Source organism: Martes martes, assembly GCF_963455335.1.
Source record: "Martes martes genome assembly, chromosome: 8".
NCBI lineage: Eukaryota > Metazoa > Chordata > Mammalia > Carnivora > Mustelidae > Martes > Martes martes.
In genome coordinates this window covers 141,329,205-141,349,027 of record NC_137895.1, presented here as the reverse complement: position 1 = coordinate 141,349,027, position 19,823 = coordinate 141,329,205, and the positions used below count along the sequence as shown (strand labels likewise).

Here is a 19,823-nt window from a genome sequence, read left to right as displayed (position 1 = left end):
CGAACGTCTGTGTGCTCTAATTCATGCCGCGTGGGTGTCTCTGATCCACAACGGGACGCCTGTGTATTGCCTTGGATCTCGGAGGGAAGCAAGCAGCCGCGCTGGGTCGGATCTTGGGAGAGAGCCGGCTCCCTCCGTGACTCACGCTCGTGGGGGAGGTTTGCAAAGAGGAGTACAGACGGGTCTCACGGGTGCATTTCTCTATCTTAATTAAAGATACAAGTTCATTCACTTGTTTCCTTCCAAATAAACGCACCTGCGTTACGTGACAGACCCACTTCTGTCCTGGAGAAAGTTCTCTGTCACCACGTGGACGTGACTCGTGGGTCCCAGCAGCACCGGGGCTAAGAGCCTTGGCCGGTCCCTAGGGAAGCATGTCTGTCCTGAGAGTAAACCTTGCGGTTTGCGGGCGGCACAGCTGTGGGCAGAGTGAGGGCCCGGCAGAGGCTGCATCCCTGCATCTGCCGAGCCTGCATCTGCTGGGGGAGGGGGGCAGGCCCCCGGGTTTGGGGTCCCATTGGGCCCCCTGTGCTATGCTGCCCATGTGGGACGCCGCGGTCGCTCTGGGCACAGGGGGTTCTAGCCGCGTAGCATTCCCTGCTCGCCGATGGGACGCACCTGTGCGTGCCACGTGGGGGCTCAGGAGCTGAGGGTGTGGGGCCTCATCAGAGGGACGTGGGTGCGTCCGAGAAGCCCCTGTCGTCCTGCTGTTCTCCGCAGTGACCGACGTGAGTTTCTGGATATTTGCGGATAACTGTCCTCAGCAGCTGCTGCCGGCACCGGTCACCCGCTCCCCGTCTCCTTCACAAATGTCCCCCGCACAGTCGCTGGGGGGTCTCTGTCCCCCTGCCCACCTGTCTGTTTCTCCTGCGAGCACCGCTGTGATGTGGTGCTCCGGCTTTGGCGGGGGGCAGGCAGCCCCACGGGACCCACGAGTGACCTCTCAGATTCCGCGGGGACGAGCTCTCCCAAGCAGGGCAGGTGGAAGCCAGACGCCATTGGCGGTGGTTGGGGGCGAGCACCGACAGTCCCCCCGAAAATCTGGGTTAGAGAGCAAGTGAGTAATCACCGGGGGGAGGGAGCTGGGTTTAGGGGTTGGTTCTGTAAGGGGAGAAGGACGAGCGTGGGATGACCGTGTGGCCAGTCTCAGGCCAGTAGCTGCAGGAACAGGAGGGGACGAAGCTGGAGGCTCCGAGGACGGCGGGAGGTACGGGTGGGGTCGGATGTGAGCGGCTGTCCCTGTCGCATGGGGGCAGGGACAGGTGGGACACGGCCACGACGGGTAGTGGCCTCCTGCGTGGGATGAGCCTTGTCTGTGTGTCTCCCGCCTTCACACACAAGCCTGTTTGGGTTCCTACCTTTGTGTGCTCACTTCGTCCCGAGGGAGGTGACACACACGTTATTTTGGGTCTCTGTGACTTGAAACATACGACTCTGACAGGTGTGGGTAACAACCAGCTCAAAAAAAAAAAAAAAAAAAGGCACCGATTTGCAGCCTCTGCTGATTTCCGGGGTGTAAACACCATTGCTGTGGCCGGTTTCACGCGACCGGCGCGAAGCCCTGACCCGGTTTGGGGCTGGACCCGCGGTGGACGGGCAGTGGGCAGGCGTTTTGTACACCTCCCTCATGCAGACGCTGGGCGTGCGAAACGAGGAAACGTGGGAGTAACAGGATTAGGAAGGGTTGAGTTTTGAGTTTTTTTGCCTTTGTTTTTAATAAAACTTTTTTTAGTTGAAAGTTTTTGTTATTTGACTCTTAAGGACAACTGTGTTTACCAGTCTGCTTTCAAAATTGCCTAATGACCGTCGGCTCTCGTGGGCTGAGTTGGCCGTGCACAGATTGGAGAGCTGAGGGGTCCTCCTGGGAGGAGGGATGTGACTCCCACGTCCGTGTGCTCAGAGAGAAGATGCGGGTGGGGGCGGGAGGACGGTGGGTGAGGGCTTGGAAGGGTGAGTGAGGAGGGCCTTGCTACCAGACCTGCGGCCGGAGCCCAGCGCATGGAGACAGGCTTCCCGTGGGGCTGGAGTCCTTCACCTCCTGGGTCGTTGCAGGGAGAAAGCGCTGTCCTTCTGGCCGGCCCAGAGCCATCGCCGTCCCCAGACACGAGCGTCTTCCTCAGAGGCCGTCTAGAATCATTCTCAAACCAGGACAGTGTCTGAGGCCCCTGGCGAGATGCCAGCTGGCCTTTTGTTCCTCCGGGACGTTTGATGAGAAAGGGCAGAGCCTGACCTGGGATCACACCCGTCCACGGCCGGCGTCGTGCGGGGCTTCTCCCGGGTTTAACTGGCCGTCGGTCGACGTGTGAGATGCCACAGACGGTGAAGTCTCAGGGCTGCGGCATTAATTCACTTTTTTCCTAGGGACTCAGAGAGTTAATTTAGAAACCCGATGTGATCTTCGGGCAGCGAGAGAATTTCCGTTAGGTGAAAATTACCCCTTTTTTCCTGCTTCATGAATAGACGAGAATATTAAAAAGGAGGAATACATTTTCTTCTGAAAGATGAGCTGCTTGACGAATCCGGGCCTTTCCCTTTGATGCAGAAATCGGTGGCTTGATTTATTGTCATTAGACTGTCTGTTGCCTCTGCGGGCCCAGAGCAGAGCTGCAGCTGGGAAGTAAATGGCCCCATTTCTCCTGCAGCCATTGGCTGAGTCCCCAGGAGAGCTCGGTTTGTCCCTGAGGCCGGCACATCTGGGGAGGCAGGGACCCCGTGTGCGGGGCCTGCGGTGGCCGCCCCTTGCTCTGCCTGGCCTCACCTGCCTGCCGCTGCCAGCCCCGTGCTGGGCCTCCCAGGGAGAAAAGCTGCATCTCGCCCGTGCCCGAGGCCTGGGGGCAAAGGTCTGCGGGGCGGTGGGGGGGTGCCCAGCCTCACATGAGGTGCTGTTTGCGGTGAACACACAGTCCCGCGTGCCGGGGAACCACACCTGGGAGGGTGCACCTTCCCTGGCCCCTTGGGACACCCCACCCGGCCTCCAAGTCTGTCCCCCGGACGGACTCTGGCCCCTCCTGAGCCTTCGTGTCCCCCCGCCTCTTAACCTCGGCCTCCTGCCTCCTCAGTCCTGTGGGTTCCAGTCCCAAGCCCTCCCAGGCCGGAGGTCTTGGGGGCAGCCATGTGGCTGAAAGTCGGGGTGGGGTGGGGGCTTGCCCCGAGACCACAGTGTTCTAGTTCATGGATTATACATTCACCCGTGAATCTGAGGGTCACTCTCGGCAAGGCTTCCCACCACCACCTGGTGCTCTGGTCGCCCTCATGGTGGCCGCCCCCGGCTCTGTGGGGGCAGAGTCCTGCTCACCAGGGGCTTGGACGGCTTCCAGACCTCGGTGACGGGAACGCTCCCCCGTGCGGCTGGTGCATGTGGGGGGCACGGGAAGGGGGTGGTGGTGGGGTCGCAAGCAAGGGGGCCCCTCCCTGGAGAGAAGGTGCCCTTTGGCAAACCCCTTGTCCTCCTGCTGGCTCCCCACCGAGGCCCTTCAAGGGGGACTGTTGAGGTTCCTTCTAAGAAGAGATTCTCTTCCGGCGTGGGGAGGACTTCCGGCCGGCTGGCGGCACAGGGGGTGCGTTTCCGGATGGTCCGTCCGTCCTTAGGGAACGGGAAGAGGCCTGCCTGACGGACGCCCCCCGGTCGCAGAGCTGCCCCAGGAAGCAGGCGGCCCCGGGGCGGTGCTCAGCGACGGCGGGCCTGAAAGCACCGTGTAGCTCCCGACGGACCCGCGGGCCAGGCTGGTGCAGCGCGACAGCCCAACGGGGACCGAGGCTCTTCCGTGTGAGCGTTTGCCGGCGGCGGCGGCTGGGGGCAGCCGGCCCGTGCTCAGGTGGAGCACGTGAAGCTGGGAGCGCGGCCTGTGACCCAGGACGCCCCTTCCCGCCCCCACAGGTGCCTTCTCCATTCTGCCCTCACGCAGCCCCGCCAGGCCGCAGCCACCTGGGCAGAGGTGAGCAAGGGGCCGTTACCTGGCGATCTTGTCCGTGCAGGACATGGTGACGAGCTGCTCACCCAGCAGGACGCCGTCCCACGTCTGTACCGCACTGGGGCCCCGGACGGGGACGGTCCCTTCCCCGGACTCGATCTTCGTGCGCAGGTGCCCGCGGAGCTTCCTGACCACGTGCTTGCTGCTGTTCACTAGGAGACGAGAGGAGGCCGTGAGCCTGTTGGTGCGGAGACCGGGAGTCCCTGCCTGGAGCCGTGCGAGGGCGGGGCCGGTCCCCACAGACACCTGCACGGGACAGCTGTCGGGTTGGGGAGGCACAGATGAGTGCCCCGTGGAGGGTCAGGGCTGGTGTAGAGCTGTGCTCCGGAGCGCCCCCTCTAGACCGGCCCCGACGTCCCCTCAAGGCCCCGGGGCCGTCAGGGTCGGAGCCTCTGTGCCCCGGAGGCCCGAGCGCTTGAGCGAGCACGGCTGCGTGCCACACGGTATTCGGGGACGCTGAGATGCGAGCGCCCTGCCATCCGCGTGCTGTGAGATGCTGCTCTCTGCTCCTCTCCCAGCCATCTAAAGATCGTTCCCGCACTATCTGGAAAGGCCGTGGTGGGATCTGGCCTGAGAGCTGTGCTCCGTAGACCCAGGAGAGGTTTTCATCCCAGCGGCATTGTTTTCTAGCTGCGCAACCTCGGAGAGGTTGCTCGTGACCGCTGCGACGCAGTCCTAAACTCGGGCTAATACTGGTGCCTGTGTCCTGGGCCGTGGGGACGGATGAGCTCGGACAGGCACACTCAGCAGGGCGTCCGCGCTACCCAGGGTCTGTAGGACAAATGACGACACGGAGCCTATGAGCTGGTCCCTGTGGGTCCTTCCTGCTCTCATCCCCTGTTCTGTTTTCCTTCCCAGAGCCCCTAGCATGCGTGTGTACTCACACTCACACACACACGTGCACGTAGACGCACACACACTGTGCACCCCACACCCCACACCCCACAGTTATTTGGAGAAATAGCATGAATGAAGGGAAAATTGGCTTGATTCTCTCTTTCTTTAAAAAGTGCTGCACGTTAAGCCTGGATTATACTGGAATATAGAAGTGGTTAAGTGCGTTGCATACAAATGATATTTAATATAGTGATTCCAACATTTACATACGTATGCTGACATGGATGGATATTAAAGATACTTTCTTTACAAAGTTTCGATATTAGTTTTGAAGTTGTGGAAATAGGATTTATGCCTTATTTATCCTTACTGAGGCATCAAATAATAACATGTGGATTTGTACGTGTACCTTCTTTTACAGATCTCAAAATAATTGACAGGATATTTTCTGTTTCTAGGAACTGAAGTTCTTTCACGAGATTTCCATAGTTTCAAAAGTCTATGTCTTAGGGAGAAAGATCGCTGTACTCCTTGCAGGAAGTAAACTTTTAAAAGGGTTCAGGTTGCTTTTTGATCCTCACCAATCAGGTGCTTGATGAAATCCAGTTTGGGGTGATCTAAGAGTAACCCACAGACGGAAGAACTGAGAGACCGAGCCTGGGTCTGCACAGCCAGAGATGCTCCATGATGGTGATGGTGAGAGTGCGGATCTCTGTAGCTTCAAATGGTACTAGGAATCGGATGGTGACAATGACAGTGGTGGTGATGATGAGGGTGGTCAAGAAGACAGTGGTTACAATAATGATGAAGATGATGATGATGGGGGTGATGGTGGTGATGATAGTGATGATGGTGATGATGGTGATGATGATGATGATGGTGTTGGTGATGATGGTGATGATGATGGTGGTGGTGATGGTGGTGATGGTGATGGTTATGATGGTGGTGATGGTGATGATGGTAATGACGGTGGTGGTGGTGGTGGTGATGGTGGTGATGGTGATGATGGAGGTGTTGGTGATGATGGTGATGATGATGATGGTGTTGGTGATGATGGTGATGATGATGGTGGTGGTGATGGTGATGATGATGATGGTGGTGATGGTGGTGATGGTGATGGTTATGATGGTGGTGGTGATGGTGGTGGTGGTGATGATGGTAATGATGGTGGTGGTGGTGGTGGTGATGGTGGTGATGGTGATGATGGAGGTGTTGGTGATGATGATGGTGGTGATGGTGATGATGGTGGTGATGGTGGTGGTGGTGATGGTGATGGTAGTGATGGTGATGATAGTGATGTTGGTGAAGATGATAAAATGAACATAAAATAGTTCATATGACTCAAAAACCATTGGACAAACCTTTGCTTGGACCCGACTTTCTACATGGTCCAGGTGGGGTCTTACTGGCCTCATCAACCTTAGCAGGGGGTGAGTGGAGGACCTATACACTTCAGTTTCCACAGTTTACCACAGTGTCAGGGACTTGCTGTCCTGTGGGAGAGATATTTTCTCAGGGAATCTGGTGTGTTTGCCCTCTCCTTCTATTAATTATGGCATCCTTGTTCTCCTGGTGCTTCAACTGTTGTGCCACATTTCAGCCCTGGAAGTCGCCTGTTACCTTGTAAGGCTTTACTCAATTCCTACCCACTGCTTCTGCACCACAAACTTTCCGTGAAGTAGACTCTGCACTCAGTGAATGCTCAACGACGGGGAGTCCTGGCTTGAGTTAACGACTGGTCCGTGGGAGGGAACTTGACGTTTTTAGGTGGATTAGTGTTGCCTGAAAAGCCAGCTGCAGGACGCTCTCCTGAAACCCATTTGTTTTTGGAGGTGCAGCATCTTGGCTGCCTTCCCTGGCACGCTCCCCGATGAGTGTGATCCCGGCTGCGGGCACCGTTCTGAGTGCCCTGACCTGGTAGCGCCCATCTCCTCTGCCCTTCTGCCGGTGTGAGAGGTGGGAGGGAGCTGAAGTTGGTCTGGAAGCGCCCCAGACAGCGGTCCAGCCAGAGGCTGCAGGTGCTGGGTGTGCACAGGCTGCCGCGGGTCCGAGGCGTTGCCGTCTGCAGGGTGCAAATCTGTCCTCCCAAATCCACGAGAACATTCTCATCCGCTGCTGGTATTCCCAGACTCGTCGCTGGTGCGTTTATCAGCGTGAGAGCTGGGAAGACGGCTGTGAAGACGCAGGAAGGGGGTCATGTGCTTTACAGGGTTGTTCAGGTCAATATTGTATTTTTAGGACAGAATCAAAGTGGGTGGACACGAATGGCCATTGCTGGCATCCACGTAGGGAGCACGGCCGTGTCTGGAGAGTGACAGGGGGCTGCTGTGATGCTGGCGGGCGGGAGACCCGCAGATGGGAGAGAGAGGCCTCGGGACAGGAGACCGTATGTCTAAGCACCACAGAACCCTTTAACTTCCAAACCGTCTTCCGAAGGTGTGTGCGTCCCGGAGGGAGCCCTGTGATGCACTCGGCTGCTTCCTGTAATCACGTCGGCAGCGTCCGTCGTGCGCGTCCTGCGGGACGCGGTGGCAATGGTGCTCGTGGAGGCGGGAGCTCGGAGGCCCTCTGGATGCCTGCTTCCCCGGGGCACGGACGTTCTCATCTCCTGCCAGCGTCTGGGACCCAGTCGGCAGACCCGAAGATGGGGCTTTGGGACGCTTCAGACTTCTTGGCTTTGTGATTTTGGTCTAATCTCTTGCACTTCCCTGACACACAGTGAACGGCGTTGGCATAGAACATGCGAGGCATTTAGCACGTGCTCATGAGCTATGACATCATCACGCTCTTTTTCATGGTGTGTTGGGGAAGGTAGAGGGGAGAATTCCAAGTACACCCTGACAGGCTGGAGCATGGCCATAAGAACGGAATTTCCCAGGTTATTTAAAAGACACACCACGAAAGTGGCATTTGCCTTAAGGATGCTCGTGAGTCAGGAGGAGGTTGCTGGTGGCTCAGCCCCGGTGATGTGCCCTGGATCTCATCAGGGCTCTCTTCCATGGAGGTTCCCCTCAGAGCTGTGTGGGGCCCGCCCAGGCCTGCCCAGCGCCACTCAGGATGCGGCATCATCTTCGTGGGTCCAGCTTCCGTAGGTCCCCGCTGGATGGCCACCGTCTCTCTGTGGTGGGCAGGAAATCGGGCGTGGCTCCGTGATGCCAGGGGATCCTGCTCTCTGTGAGGTCTCAAGGTGCGTGCTGAGGGCTGCGGGATGGTCTAGATCCGCCTCCGGCTGTCCTCACCCGGCCACACGCGGTCTGCCATAGGCGTGCGCAGAGTGAGCCGTCTCCCCCGGTGTTCGTGTGTGTGTGAGGGGTGGAGTGTGGAGTCGCGGCACACGCAGGCGTGCAGAGCGGGGAGGCTGAGAGCCAATGAGCTGTCGTGATGGGCACCGGGCAGGGGCTGTGCGGGGTGGTGTGTGGGACCTGGGGAGCTCACGGCTCCCACCCCAGGGCTCCTGCTGGCTCCTGCTGGGGGTGGGCCTCCATCTTTGGGCCTTTGGGGCTGCATTCCCAGGGCTCCGTGTAGGAGCCTGGAGCCAGGCTTACAGCAGGGACGTGCGGTTTCTCCAAGCTGACTTGGAGGACGCAGACGCACTGACCTCTGGGAGCAGACGAGCCAACAGCCCTGTGCTTCCTGCGGGAGAGAGGTCCCAGTCCCCCCCGCCGCCTGTGCCATCCTTCCAAAGCAAAGACCTGTACTGTGGCGGGCTTGACACGCAGAGCCCCCCTCGGTGGCAGCGGCTTCTCTCCAAAGCGGGAGTCATTCCTGAGCGTCCAAGCCCTCCTGGGCCTGCGAGGAACGCCCCGGGTTCTCTGGGAGGCCCTCCACGGGGAGGGCGGTGGGGTGTTCTACCCTTACTGGGCGAACAAGGGGAGGTGATATGAGGCTCCTGGAGGAGACTCTCCGACAGCCCCTCGTGGGGGGTCCCCAAGAGGAGGTGCTGGGACGCCAGGCCAAGTAACCTGGGAGCAGCAGCTCGTGCTGCCCGGCATACCCGCAGGAAAGGAGGAGGAAATGCTTTGTTTGGTCTCCCCGAGCAGCACCTGCCGCTTCTTGAAAGCACCACGAAGTAGGAGCCATCTGTGTCGGGAAGCGAGCCCCAGGGTGCACGTGAGGGTGTGTTTGTGCAGTTTCTAAACCACTGGCTGTGCGAGCTGGAATTGGGAGCCAGGAGGCTGCTGTGGGGGCCGGGTGCGCAGAGGCGCGGGCCCGATGAGCCGGAGCGGTCCCCCTGGAGACGCAGCGGGCGCAGCCGTCCCCACTCAGCCTTCTGGTCCTCAGGAGGAAGCCGGTAAATGAGGTAAATTAGGGCCGGCCCCAAACATTCTGCCAGACCTTTCCTCCCAGACCGGAGGCCTCCTGGGCTGGGTCTTCGTGGTGCCAAATCTTCCGAGAGAAAATGGAGAGACAGTTCTAAGCAGCTGTCTAATGGACCACAAGTCACAATTTCATATGGGATGCTGGTTCTTGTAGACTCAGCTTGATGAACACTCCGAGAAAAATGAATCTGTTCCACGTTGTTTCTCCTTCCTTCTCTGAGACTATGTGACAGTGAAGCCGTGCCCGTGCGGCTCTTGACGGTGGACGCACCTGCTGTCACCTGCCAAGCCACCCAGCCCTCTGTCTGTCCTGGGGCGGCTCCCTGAAAGCCCCTGGTAGCTCCTGGGTGCCCTTCCGTGACTCTCAGTTTGATTTGACTCTGCCCCTTCCTTTCCGTAGGGTGCGGCTATGGACTGAGTTTGTGACCCTCAAAAACTCCTGTGTTGAAGCCCGAATCCCCAAGGGGATGGTGTCCCCCATGACGGGATTCATGCCCTTTTGAAAGAGCCCCAGGGAGCTCCCTTGTCCCTTCCCCCGGTGAGGACACAGGACAAGACGCCTTCCAAGACCCAGGATGAGGCTGTCACCAGACACCAGACCTGCCAGCCTCTGGATTGTGGACGTGTAGCCCCAGACTGTGAGGAAGGCCTGCCCGCTGTCTGTAAACCCCAGCAGCCGCAGAGGAAGACGGTGAGGAGAGCGTTACTTGGGAGAGGGGAGCCGTGGTCTTGGAGCAGAGGTGGCGGGAAGGAGAAGGGATTTTTCGGGGCCAGGCTGCCACCCGCGATAGAGAAATAGATCACGTTAAGTACACGTAGGGTTTCCAAACAGGCTCTTTCCCCTGCACCTTCCTTATCTCATCAGAGCCGCGAGCAGCAGGCTTCAGAGCGCTTTTCTTTCCTTGCACTGGTAATTAGAGCACGAGTGCAGCCCTCCATGGGGGGAAATCAGAGGTCAAAAATAAACCTTCCCTATGTGTGTCCCGCCTGCGGTGGGTTTCCTGGGATGAATCAGCATCTCCCTCATACTCGTGCTGTCTCACTGCCTACCTGTTTGCCTGGTGCTGCTTCTGGGGCCGGTGTGTGTATGTGTGTGTGCGCACGTGTGTGCGTGTGTGTGGTGCACACATGTGCATGGTACGTGTTGTATGCACGCATGCTTTGGGGGGGTCTCTGTGTGTGCGCACGTGTGTGTGTGTGTATGTGGTGCACACACGTGCACGGTACGCGTTGTATGCACACGCTGTACCAGGGATAGTTTCGTGGCACTCTGGAGCAGCCGAACGCTTCTTTCTGGGGATGCTGATGTCACTGGACCTGTATGTCGGGGAGATGCTGTCATTCACACCCACTCTGATCCGACACCCGAGAGGGCCGGTCCTGCCCAGCGCTCCACACGGGAGGTGGACACCCCGGGGCCACACCTGCCCCTGGTTTTGTTGTACATAAATAACCAAGCTCAGCATTATTCTGCAAAGCTGCAAAAAAAGTTGCAAAACAATAATTTGCTCATGCTCCAGGTAACTCCCGTCGCCTTGTCCTGTCCTCTCTTCTGCAGACTGGGGCGCAGGCTGCTGACCCACTGAAATGAAGGGGAGCGACCCGCTCTCCGTGATTCACACTACGGCTTCAGGGGGGCCCTCCCGACCTCCGCAGAGGCTGCCAGGCCCCGAGTGTGAGCGTGGTCAGCACACATGGCCTGGCGCGGGGCCCGGCGGAGGAGAGGGGCTGTGCCTTACGGTCCGTGGTGACCTCGTAGGGCGAGTGGAGCCTGGCGTCTCCGCAGGGGGACGTGCTCACGTAGAGATGGAACAGCACGTGGTCCCGCAGCCGGTAGCCGCCGTCCCTGGACCGCTCGAATATCGAGTGCTCCGAGTCCTCCCGTCGCTTGCTAGGGTCAGAGAGAGGGTCCTGGTCACCTCGTACGAACCGACCAGAGAGGTGCCCGCGGGGCCGACACCTTTGCCTGGTTTTGTGTCTTATTTTTCCCTCGTCACCCCCCCCGCCCCCGCATGGTGCCTTCTCCCCACAGGACCGCGTCCGGAGGAGGTGGCAGTGACACAGGCAAAGAGACCCGGCTGGCCCCCGGCACCCCAGAACATTGTGTCTCGGGCTGCCCTGTGCGGAGCTGGCTCCCTCAGTGACGCTCCCCTGCCTCTCCGCATTATAAACCCTCCTCCTGGGGCTCACGGCTCGGGGTGCCCAGGAGTCAGCGCAGCCTCTTTGCAAAGTGGAGAGGGCTTGGTCTCCAGCCCCTGGAGGGACCCCCTTTCCTTCTGCACCTGCCGTGCCCCAGGGTGGTGCCCCTGTTCCCCCAGCCTGTGATGGGCACAGGCCTCTGCCCTCGGAAGCCCCAGCCCGAGGATAGGAGGCTGTGTCCACCGAGCTCTGGTGCTCTGCTGCTTGTGCCATCCCCCGTTCTGCCCGTTTGGTGATGGAACATGTCGGCTGGGTCCTGAGATCCCACGGCAGCCGAGCGACGTCCCCCCCAGGAAACGCCGAGGTGCGCCACGAGCCTGTATGCCTCCCGCCTCTGCTCCCGGGCTCCAAGGCCAGCGGTCATTGTTGGCGGCCTGGTGCTGTGAGTTGGGTGTTTAGGAGGCGAAACCCTTGCCCGTGTTTGGGAGGCCTGTCCCCAGCACCCTCGGCAGGCCCGGAGCTGACCTCCCTGTTTCTGAGCAGTTTCCTTGGCGGGACGGCGTCCTGAGCTGTCTCAAGAGAGCCTGGCTCCAGCGGCCCGTGCCTGAATTTGCGGTGCCCTGTCGTCCCAGGGAAACACCGCTCTGCGGCGACTTCCTGGCCGGAGGCTGTGTGTGTGTGCCCCCAAATTCAGATGTGGAAGGATGCGTTAAGAGGCAGGGCCTCTGGGAGATGGTGAGGTGGGCCCCCATGAGGGATCAGCGTCCTTGTGACAGACCCCAGGAGCTTCCCCTGTCCCTTCCCCACGTGAGGACCCAGGAGACTCCACCAGGATAGGGCGTGTTCCTACGTGTGGGCACGTGTGTGGGGGTGGCCTGCGCTCTGAGGACGCCACTGTCTGGACCGGGGCATGCTGCCAGTCCTGGCGTCCACACCCTGCTGCCCCGGGCCACCCCTTACCTCAGGTGCAGCTCTAGCTGTGCATACAGGAAATGCAGCAGCGCTCTCCGGGCCACGATCTCCGCGTGGCAGTCGTTCACCACAAGCCCCTGGTCGTTGATGTGCTCGCCGCTGATGCACTTGGTCCCTGAGGACAGCACGATGACCTGTGCCTGCCTCACGTCCAGGCCTGGGGGACAGAGAGGGCGTCAGACCACCTGCGTGAACGTGAGTCTGTGCTCCCCCTCTTCTGACCCCAGAGACCCCAGCCTGCGGCGGAGGCCCTCCCGCCCCGGGAGCCTCGATGGTCACCATTGCCCACGGCGAGAGGCGCAGTCCATCCCCAGACACGGCCGCAGGGGCAGCGCGGCGCCCACCGGGAGGGGAGGGGACCTGGCGGGCTGCTGGATGTCAGGCTGCCGTTCCGAAAGCGGGGAGCAGAGCCCTGTGCCTGGCCGTGCTGCGACCGCCCAGACGAACCCCGGAAATCCTGCTGCCACCTCCCCCTCGTCCACCGTGGACCGGTGGGACCCAGCAGGAGCTGGTGGGTCCTTCACACAGTGGAGCACGATTTATGTGTCACAGGACAGTGCTCGTTCTGATCGCAGTCCAAGGAGCTTTGTCAACAAAACATTCTCTGCGAGAACGGAAGACAGGCAAAACCCAAGAAACCTTCGGAATGAGCCCTGGACTCATGACTTCGACGCGCGGTGTGTTCGCGGTTACCCCAGAGGACCACAGCCTCCATCTGTTCTTTGTCCCGCGAGGGGAAGGGGACCGCAGCTGCCTCGCACCCGGAGTCTGGGTCTGGAGGCAAGGACGGCCGCGCGGGATTCTGGTCCCGAGCTCTCCCCCGCCGCCTCGCTCTTCCGGGGCCCCTTGTGCAGTGAACCCTCAGAGCAAGCCCGAGGGAAGTTAGTGACCTGCGGCCCGAACTCCGTGCGCGTCAGAAGAGGTCTCGTGCTCTGGTCTGCGCGTCGCGGTTCCAGCTCGGTGGGAGCAGGGCGGGGGGTGCCGGGAGGTACCCTTCGTGGGCGTGGTCTTGCGGGTTGCAGGCTTCGGGTGCTGGTGCGCGCGCAGGTTAACTTAGCAGGGGAACTGCCTCGCGATTGTCCACGTTTCTCCTGGGCGCTGGTCTGACGCTCCTGTCTCGGTTCTGCAGAAATCGCAGCTGTACAAACAGAAACTGCCGTCGCTTCACCCTTCATTAGGTCTCCTCCGGACTCCGGGCTCTGCCGCTCCCAGCACGGCCGCGTGGCCCAGGGGCTGCATTCCTTGCTTACTCGCGTTTTGTGCATCTCACCTCCTGTGTACCAGCCCCGTGCGTGTGACTCGTCACGTCCTTCAGGAACTTAGCGTGAGTTTGGGGAGGTGACTCGGACAGAAATGTGTGCAGACCTGGGTATTGTGTGATACATACCACGTAAGTCTGCACACAATGTCACTGGGACAAGGGGAGGGGAGGGAACTGTGTGCATGGCTCCCTACGAGCTGGCCGGAGCTGGGGTTCCTGGGTTCACCGAGTTCTCGCCGGCGACGGGAGGATGAGGGAGGAAGCCAGGCATAGAGGAGGTGGCGTGAGTCTAGCCTCAGGCTGATCTGGTAGAACATTCTGGAATATGCGGGTGCCACAGTCGTGCGGGCTTGGGGGCAGGCGCTGAGCTGCTCCCCCCAGCGGGGCTGCGGCACCGGCTGCGGTGGCCCCTGTGAGATGCGACCCTGCGTGGGACTCGGCTATGGGGTCTCGTGATGTGGCTGAAGGACAGCACGAGCGGCGGTGCCGGGACGCGCGGCCCTGCGGGCGTCTACAGAATGAACAGAAGGTGTGGTCAGAGACGTCCTCCTGCAGAGCCCCAGGCCCGGTTAGTTTGGCCGGAGAATTCTACCGACCTCGACGTAGCAGTCGATTTCAAGGCTGTTGAGGGAGTGTTCTGGAGCGCACGAGGACAGGGAAGCCCCAGAGGGCCTTGGTCATGAAATGCCCGTTACGGATCTGTCGCCCGACTGCGACTGCCCAGAAGGAAAGCAGGTAGCCTCGGTCACAGGCATCAAAAATTCTAAATCAAATACTAACCACTAAGCTTTACTACGAGGGGGGGTTTATTAGGCAAATGCAAAAATGGATTCAATTCAGTTAAAATGCAATAGAAAAATATGATTATAATTACAGACACTGAGAAGGCATCTGACAAAACCCGACTCCTTTTGATACACACACACGTATAGGAGAGGGTGTGCACACCTATGAGAGAGGTGTACGTGCCCCGCCCGCCGCGCACGCGTGTCGTGAGGTGCCGAGGGAGGGCTGCTGCGCTCGGGAGCACGGCCGGAGGCCCGCGGTGGCCGCGCCACTCAGCACCCGCCCGGGCTGGTAGCCTGCGCAGCGGGGGAAGGGACGTGGAGGTGGGGTCGTCGGGACGGGGAGGAACAGTGTGGCCGGAGAACGCACTGCGATTGGGTGGGGGAGTCCCTGGAGAATCCCGTGGGAATAGCGCTAGAAATGCCAGAGAGGCCAGAAGGCAGTAGGTGCAGGTCAGCGCACGGAAACCGGCGGCGTTCGTGCACCCGCGGCAGCAGGTGAGAAACTCTGACGGAGAAACGGCTCCGTTTGCTGCCGCAAACAAGACGACAGGCGTGAGTTTCACAAGAAACGATCAAGACGGAAACGGAACAAAACATTGACTCCCCCCTAAAGACACCAACGGAACCGGAACGCACGGATGTTGCACCTTCTCGGACAGGAAGATACGACGTCCGGAACCTTCCCTACAGTGATCGAGACGGTTCATGTGATCCCAGTAGGAAGAGCACGAGGGCTTGTTTTTGACAAAGAAAATGTGGTTGAAAAGTACATATTGTTCAGTTCTTTATTTTTGAACCACGCAAGCTGATTTCAGTGGGCAACCCAGGAGGTTCTGGGGGGAGACCAGGAGCAGGACGCAGAGCCCAGGAGACGTCAGCGGGTTACGAGGGCTCGAGAGCAAATGGCCCTGGTTCTGATGCAGGCAGCCCCAGCAGGGGACGAGGCACGGAGTCCAGAAACCGCCCCAAAGTCGTACAGCAACTGACTGCAGGGTAGAGGTGGCGGCATCTCAAACCCGTGGGCTGGGGACCCTGGAGACGCTGTCCCGTCAGTGCTGTCCCGTGACAGAGAGCCATCTGGAGACCAGAACTGCACCGTCCCTGCGCACCATGCCCCAGGGCAGCTAACAGGTGGACCCAAGGCTTAGATGCAGAAGCATGGAGAGCGGCGGCTTTGTTCACAGTCACGGAGCGCGGCCTCCAGCAGCTGCCATGTACACTGGTCCATCCAGACGGCGGACACTGGTCCATCCAGGCGGCGGACGCTGGTCCATCCAGACGGCGGACTGTTATTCAGGGATGAAGGGAACGGAGCCGTCAAACTACCGAGAGACGTGGAGGAAGACTGGAGGCGTATCACTCAGCGAGGGATGCCGACAAGGCCCCTCGCAGCACGATGGCAGCTGCGCGGCGTTCTGGGAAAGGCGGAACTACGGGGACAAGAAGGGAGGAGCAGGTTCCAGGGCTGGGGGCGGCCGTGGAGAGACGCAGCACAGTGGTTCTCACGGCCGTGAAGCTGCTCCGTGTGACACCGGAATCTGGGTCCGTGTCCTTCCTCGTCTGTCCGAACCCGAAGAATGTACGACATGAAGAGGGTAAACTGTGGGCTTGGGTTGATTTAAAAAAAAGGTGTCAATGTGGCAGAACAAAACGTGGGGTGATCTCTGCGTACATTTGGTGAGTGGAAGACGAAGAGCTTTCTGACTGAAACTGAAAGTCTCAGAGCAGTAAAATTGCTAAATTCAGATGCAGGAAGTGGTTCTGGGAGTTCAGTGTCCTGGTGGCTCATTGCAAGCAAGCTCGCCTCTCTCTGTCCCAGAGGAGACCAGCCCCGGGTCCCCGTGTGCAAACGTGGTCGAGACGAGTTCTGGGGCCAGCGTGGACGTGCCTCCCCGGCCAGCCTCCCGCGTCGCCCCTGTCAGCCCATGCACCTCTGCCCCTGCTTTAGGCGATCTTTGGGAATGTCGCTTTTTAAATTTAACTGGGACGGAGCAATTCTGAGCCCATTCAAACCCCTTGCATAGAAATATTCACAATGCAAGCTCTGATTACAGAATTTCTAAGAATAAAACTGTAGTAAATGTACTAACCAGATCCCAGAAACAAATACCAGAACCGTGAGTTTATCCGAGGGTGCAGTGTAGCAATGAGTTCTGCCTCCGTTTCCTAGCGCTGTGCCGACCGAGTGCCACGGCCCCAGTAACAGGGTTTCCACAGCTTCCCGTGGAGACGGCGGCCCCCCGGATGTAGGGCTGGCGCCCAGAAGCGTCCCCAGTAGGAGCCCGTCCCCGCGTCCTGCAGCGCCTTGCTACGCACTCTGGGGTTGCACAGCTCCTGCCCTTTCGGCTGTCTCCTCACTTGGGCAGACTCTGTGTTCGATTATCTGACTTTTCCTGTGAGTCAGTTTCTTCCTCTTCTCAGTTTCTGTTTCTGTCCTAAATTTGCTTTAACTCGTTTGACCTGGAGTGGACCTACAAATGCCGGCTCAGGCATGTCTCGTCCGGGAGGGACATGGGCAAGATGGAAGGGAAACGTGTTCCCTTTGGACACAGATTTCTCTCCCTCCAGAGCTCTGGTTTGTGGCCATCCCGCAGGGCTGTCTTCTCCAAATACTGCAGGCGCGTTGGCCCGAGGAGGAAAGGACGCGGCGTACGAGTTCCATGCACTGCGCTGGGAGCAGCGATGCCTGGGTGGAGGGCGTAAAGCCATGAGGCGCGGGCAGGCAGGATGCAGCCCGCACCAGGGCCCGAGGCCTCGGGTCACGTCACCCTGTTTCTGCTACTGACCTGAGACTCCGGTCCCAGGAGCTCGTCTGCTGTCCCATGTGGACAATGTGGTTACAACAAGCACCACCGAGTTGTGGGACGAAGGAGCATCGTGTGACGTGTATAACGGGTGCCATTGCGGGTCCCCTCACAACGCCGTGGCCCATTCTGCCAGTGCTGCCCCAGGCTTCTCCCTCCGGCGCCCGTTGCCCGAGTTACGGTGGGAGCCCCGTGTCCTGTTCGCGTGCGGGCAGGACTCTTGCCCTCACTGAGGCCCTCCGGGAGGCGGGCTCTGGTGGCGGGAGAGGGGCGCCGTCGGGGTGGTTGTGCTGATGGTTGTGAGGCCCTGGATGCGACTCGAGACCGGGGTCTGTGGGTCAGCAGGCAGCCCGGCTCTCCCGGCGTGGGCGCCCCCACCTCCCGCCATCCCACAGAGTGGTGACCCCCTGCGGTGGGAACTTGAACCCCAACACCCGGGGTCCGCTGGGCCGGACGGGCGCGGGAGCTGCGAAGGTCCGCAGGGCCTCAAGGCCGTCAGCGTCCCCAGCTTCACGTCGCTCCGTAGGAGGCCAGGCCTTGCGGGACACGTTTGTCACTCCTCCGCACCCAAAGGCGGCGTCTGGTTTTCTGCCCCCGGTGCCGTCTTTTGGGCCGCTGACTGCCGGCTTATAGCACAGCTGTGAGAGCAAAAGAACCCGACACTGCGGCTGGGGCTCGCCGTCTTCCGCCCTGTTCTGTGCTTCCTCGTGCACCTGCTCGCCAAGGAGGGGCCTCTGGGGTCTCAGGAGGGTCAGGCCACTGTCCCTCCTCCGCTGGCTCTCCTCGGGGGCCGCGCGGTACGACTCTGGGGTCAGTTCCCATGATCTCTGGCCGGGCCACGTCCACTCGGCGATGGATCCCCTTCCCCTCTCCGCGTTAGGGAGGTGCTCAGTGTGGGAAATGGCAGTGCCCAGGCTACATGGGGTCGGGAGTGAAACGCACCCGGCGCTTCGTGGTTCAGACCTGACCCTTCCAACCCGAGACTGCACGTCACTGTGCCTCCTGCTCCTCACTGTGCGGGAGGCCGGCCCCTGCGAGTGTCAGTGGGCCCGAACCCTCCCCCTCTCCAGGAGGCTCTGCGGCTCGCGGCACCCTCTGGGACCAGCCCTCTGAAGCCCAGGTAACTGCTGCCATCTCCCGTCCCCGTGTGAGGCTCTGCCTGTGGCCCTTCCCCACCTTCCCCGTGCCTCCCTGGGTGTCGATGAAAAGACCCACTTTTATTTTTATGATCTAAGTAATTGCCAGTCACTCAGGGGAGGAACCGGGGAAAGAGGGTCTGGGGATCTGGGTGCGCCTCCACAAGTCCTCTGGGCAGACGGGCCCAGCCAGGCCCCTCGTGTGCTCGGAGGAGACGCCCTGGCTGTGGTTCAGCTGTCGGGACTCCTCAGGACCGCCGCACCTGCTGTGGGGCCATGGCCGGCTCCTCACTCCGGTGGAGCGCGGCGCGGACAGCGCAGGGCGGACTTCTTCACCCCGCGTGGTCCTTTTAGGTTCAGAGCAAAAAGCTCGAAAACACAGCAGAACACGTGTCCCATGTCATTACTTGGGACTTTCAGATTTCCCTGTAAGACAGGTGAGCCCACTTCGTCCACAAGCGTCTCCCGGCCCGAACAGAGCTCTTCTGGGCTGGTGCACCAAGTTCGACGTTGGAGGCTGTTTTCTTCCCCGTCCCGTCTTCAAGAGATGCGGGTTTTTGCCGGGCAGCCATCAACCCTGGTTTTTGTGGAGTGCGGAGAGCAGCCCCTCAGCTTAAATCAGAAAGAAGTTCGCAAAGCCACACTTCACAGGCCAGCAGACACGGGCTGGAACAGAGACCGGCCGGGACGTCTTTCTTCTGGTCGTTTACCGAATAAGTTTAGAAGTCAATAATTTTGCCAGCAAAGATCCTATATCTTGGCACCACGCCCCTTGCATGTGTGCAGGGACCCTAGCCATGGGGTTGTGGGGTCCACAGCCCACCTCTTGGCTCTGCCCGCCTTCTGGTGACTCCAGGACGGGCACCTAGCCCCTTCGCCTCCTTGTCTGTATTTCTTAAAAACTGTAATTAAGATTCCTGCCTCTCTCACTTCTCAGGGTTGTAGCAATTGACTTGATTCGTGTATGCAAAAGTGCTATCCACATTTTAAATTTGCATATCAAATGAAAATCATCATTATTAGTAGCTCCTTCAGAGTCACTTTCCCATGGAAACATCAGGCTTTCTTAACAAAGGAGACGACAGAGCCGTCACTTGACAGCTCAGGTAAACGACGTCCAGTTCTGGTTGAGGAGGGCGGAGTGAGCGGCACACGCTCCTCCTCCCGGGGGATCCACAGACCAGAGGGCTCCAGGGAATGTGCAGGGACCGGTGAGATCCCGGCACCGTGTGGAGGAGCCGTCATGAGGGACCAACCGCGTGCAGGGTGGGCTCGGGGAAAGCGGGCGCTGAGCCAGCAGGACTGTCGGCGGGCTCCCCAGGTGCCTTTTAATTAAGGGCCGTTGGCTGGTCCCCAACCCGCCTGGGTCAAGGAGGCTGGCTTGGAGGAGCCTCTCCTTCCGCTGGGGGGACAGAGGCAGTGTCGGGGGAAACCGCAGCTGCACGAGAGAGCGGAGCTGGTGTTTTTCTCGCAGATGCGCGCGTTCATTATGGAAGCCACGTGCAGGATGAGAGAGCGAGACCGACTATGAAGAAACCGCAGTCTGAGGGCAGAGGCTTGGGCGTCAGCTGGCGAGGCCCCCAGGGAGCTGTGAGG

The 19,823-nt window shown here is 59.9% G+C and overlaps 1 protein-coding gene across 1 annotated transcript in view; it reads right to left on the bottom strand.

Moving 5' to 3' along the window:
• Positions 1-19,823, bottom strand: part of ADARB2 (adenosine deaminase RNA specific B2 (inactive)) — a gene marked incomplete at both ends in the record, with an annotated part of 364,006 nt that overhangs the window by 27,520 nt on the left and 316,663 nt on the right. The window contains 3 exons of the mRNA XM_080811616.1: positions 3,955-4,123; positions 10,867-11,018; positions 12,227-12,395. Coding sequence (XP_080667742.1) covers positions 3,955-4,123; positions 10,867-11,018; positions 12,227-12,395 — 490 coding nt within the window. The remainder of the gene's footprint in view (positions 1-3,954; positions 4,124-10,866; positions 11,019-12,226; positions 12,396-19,823) is intronic.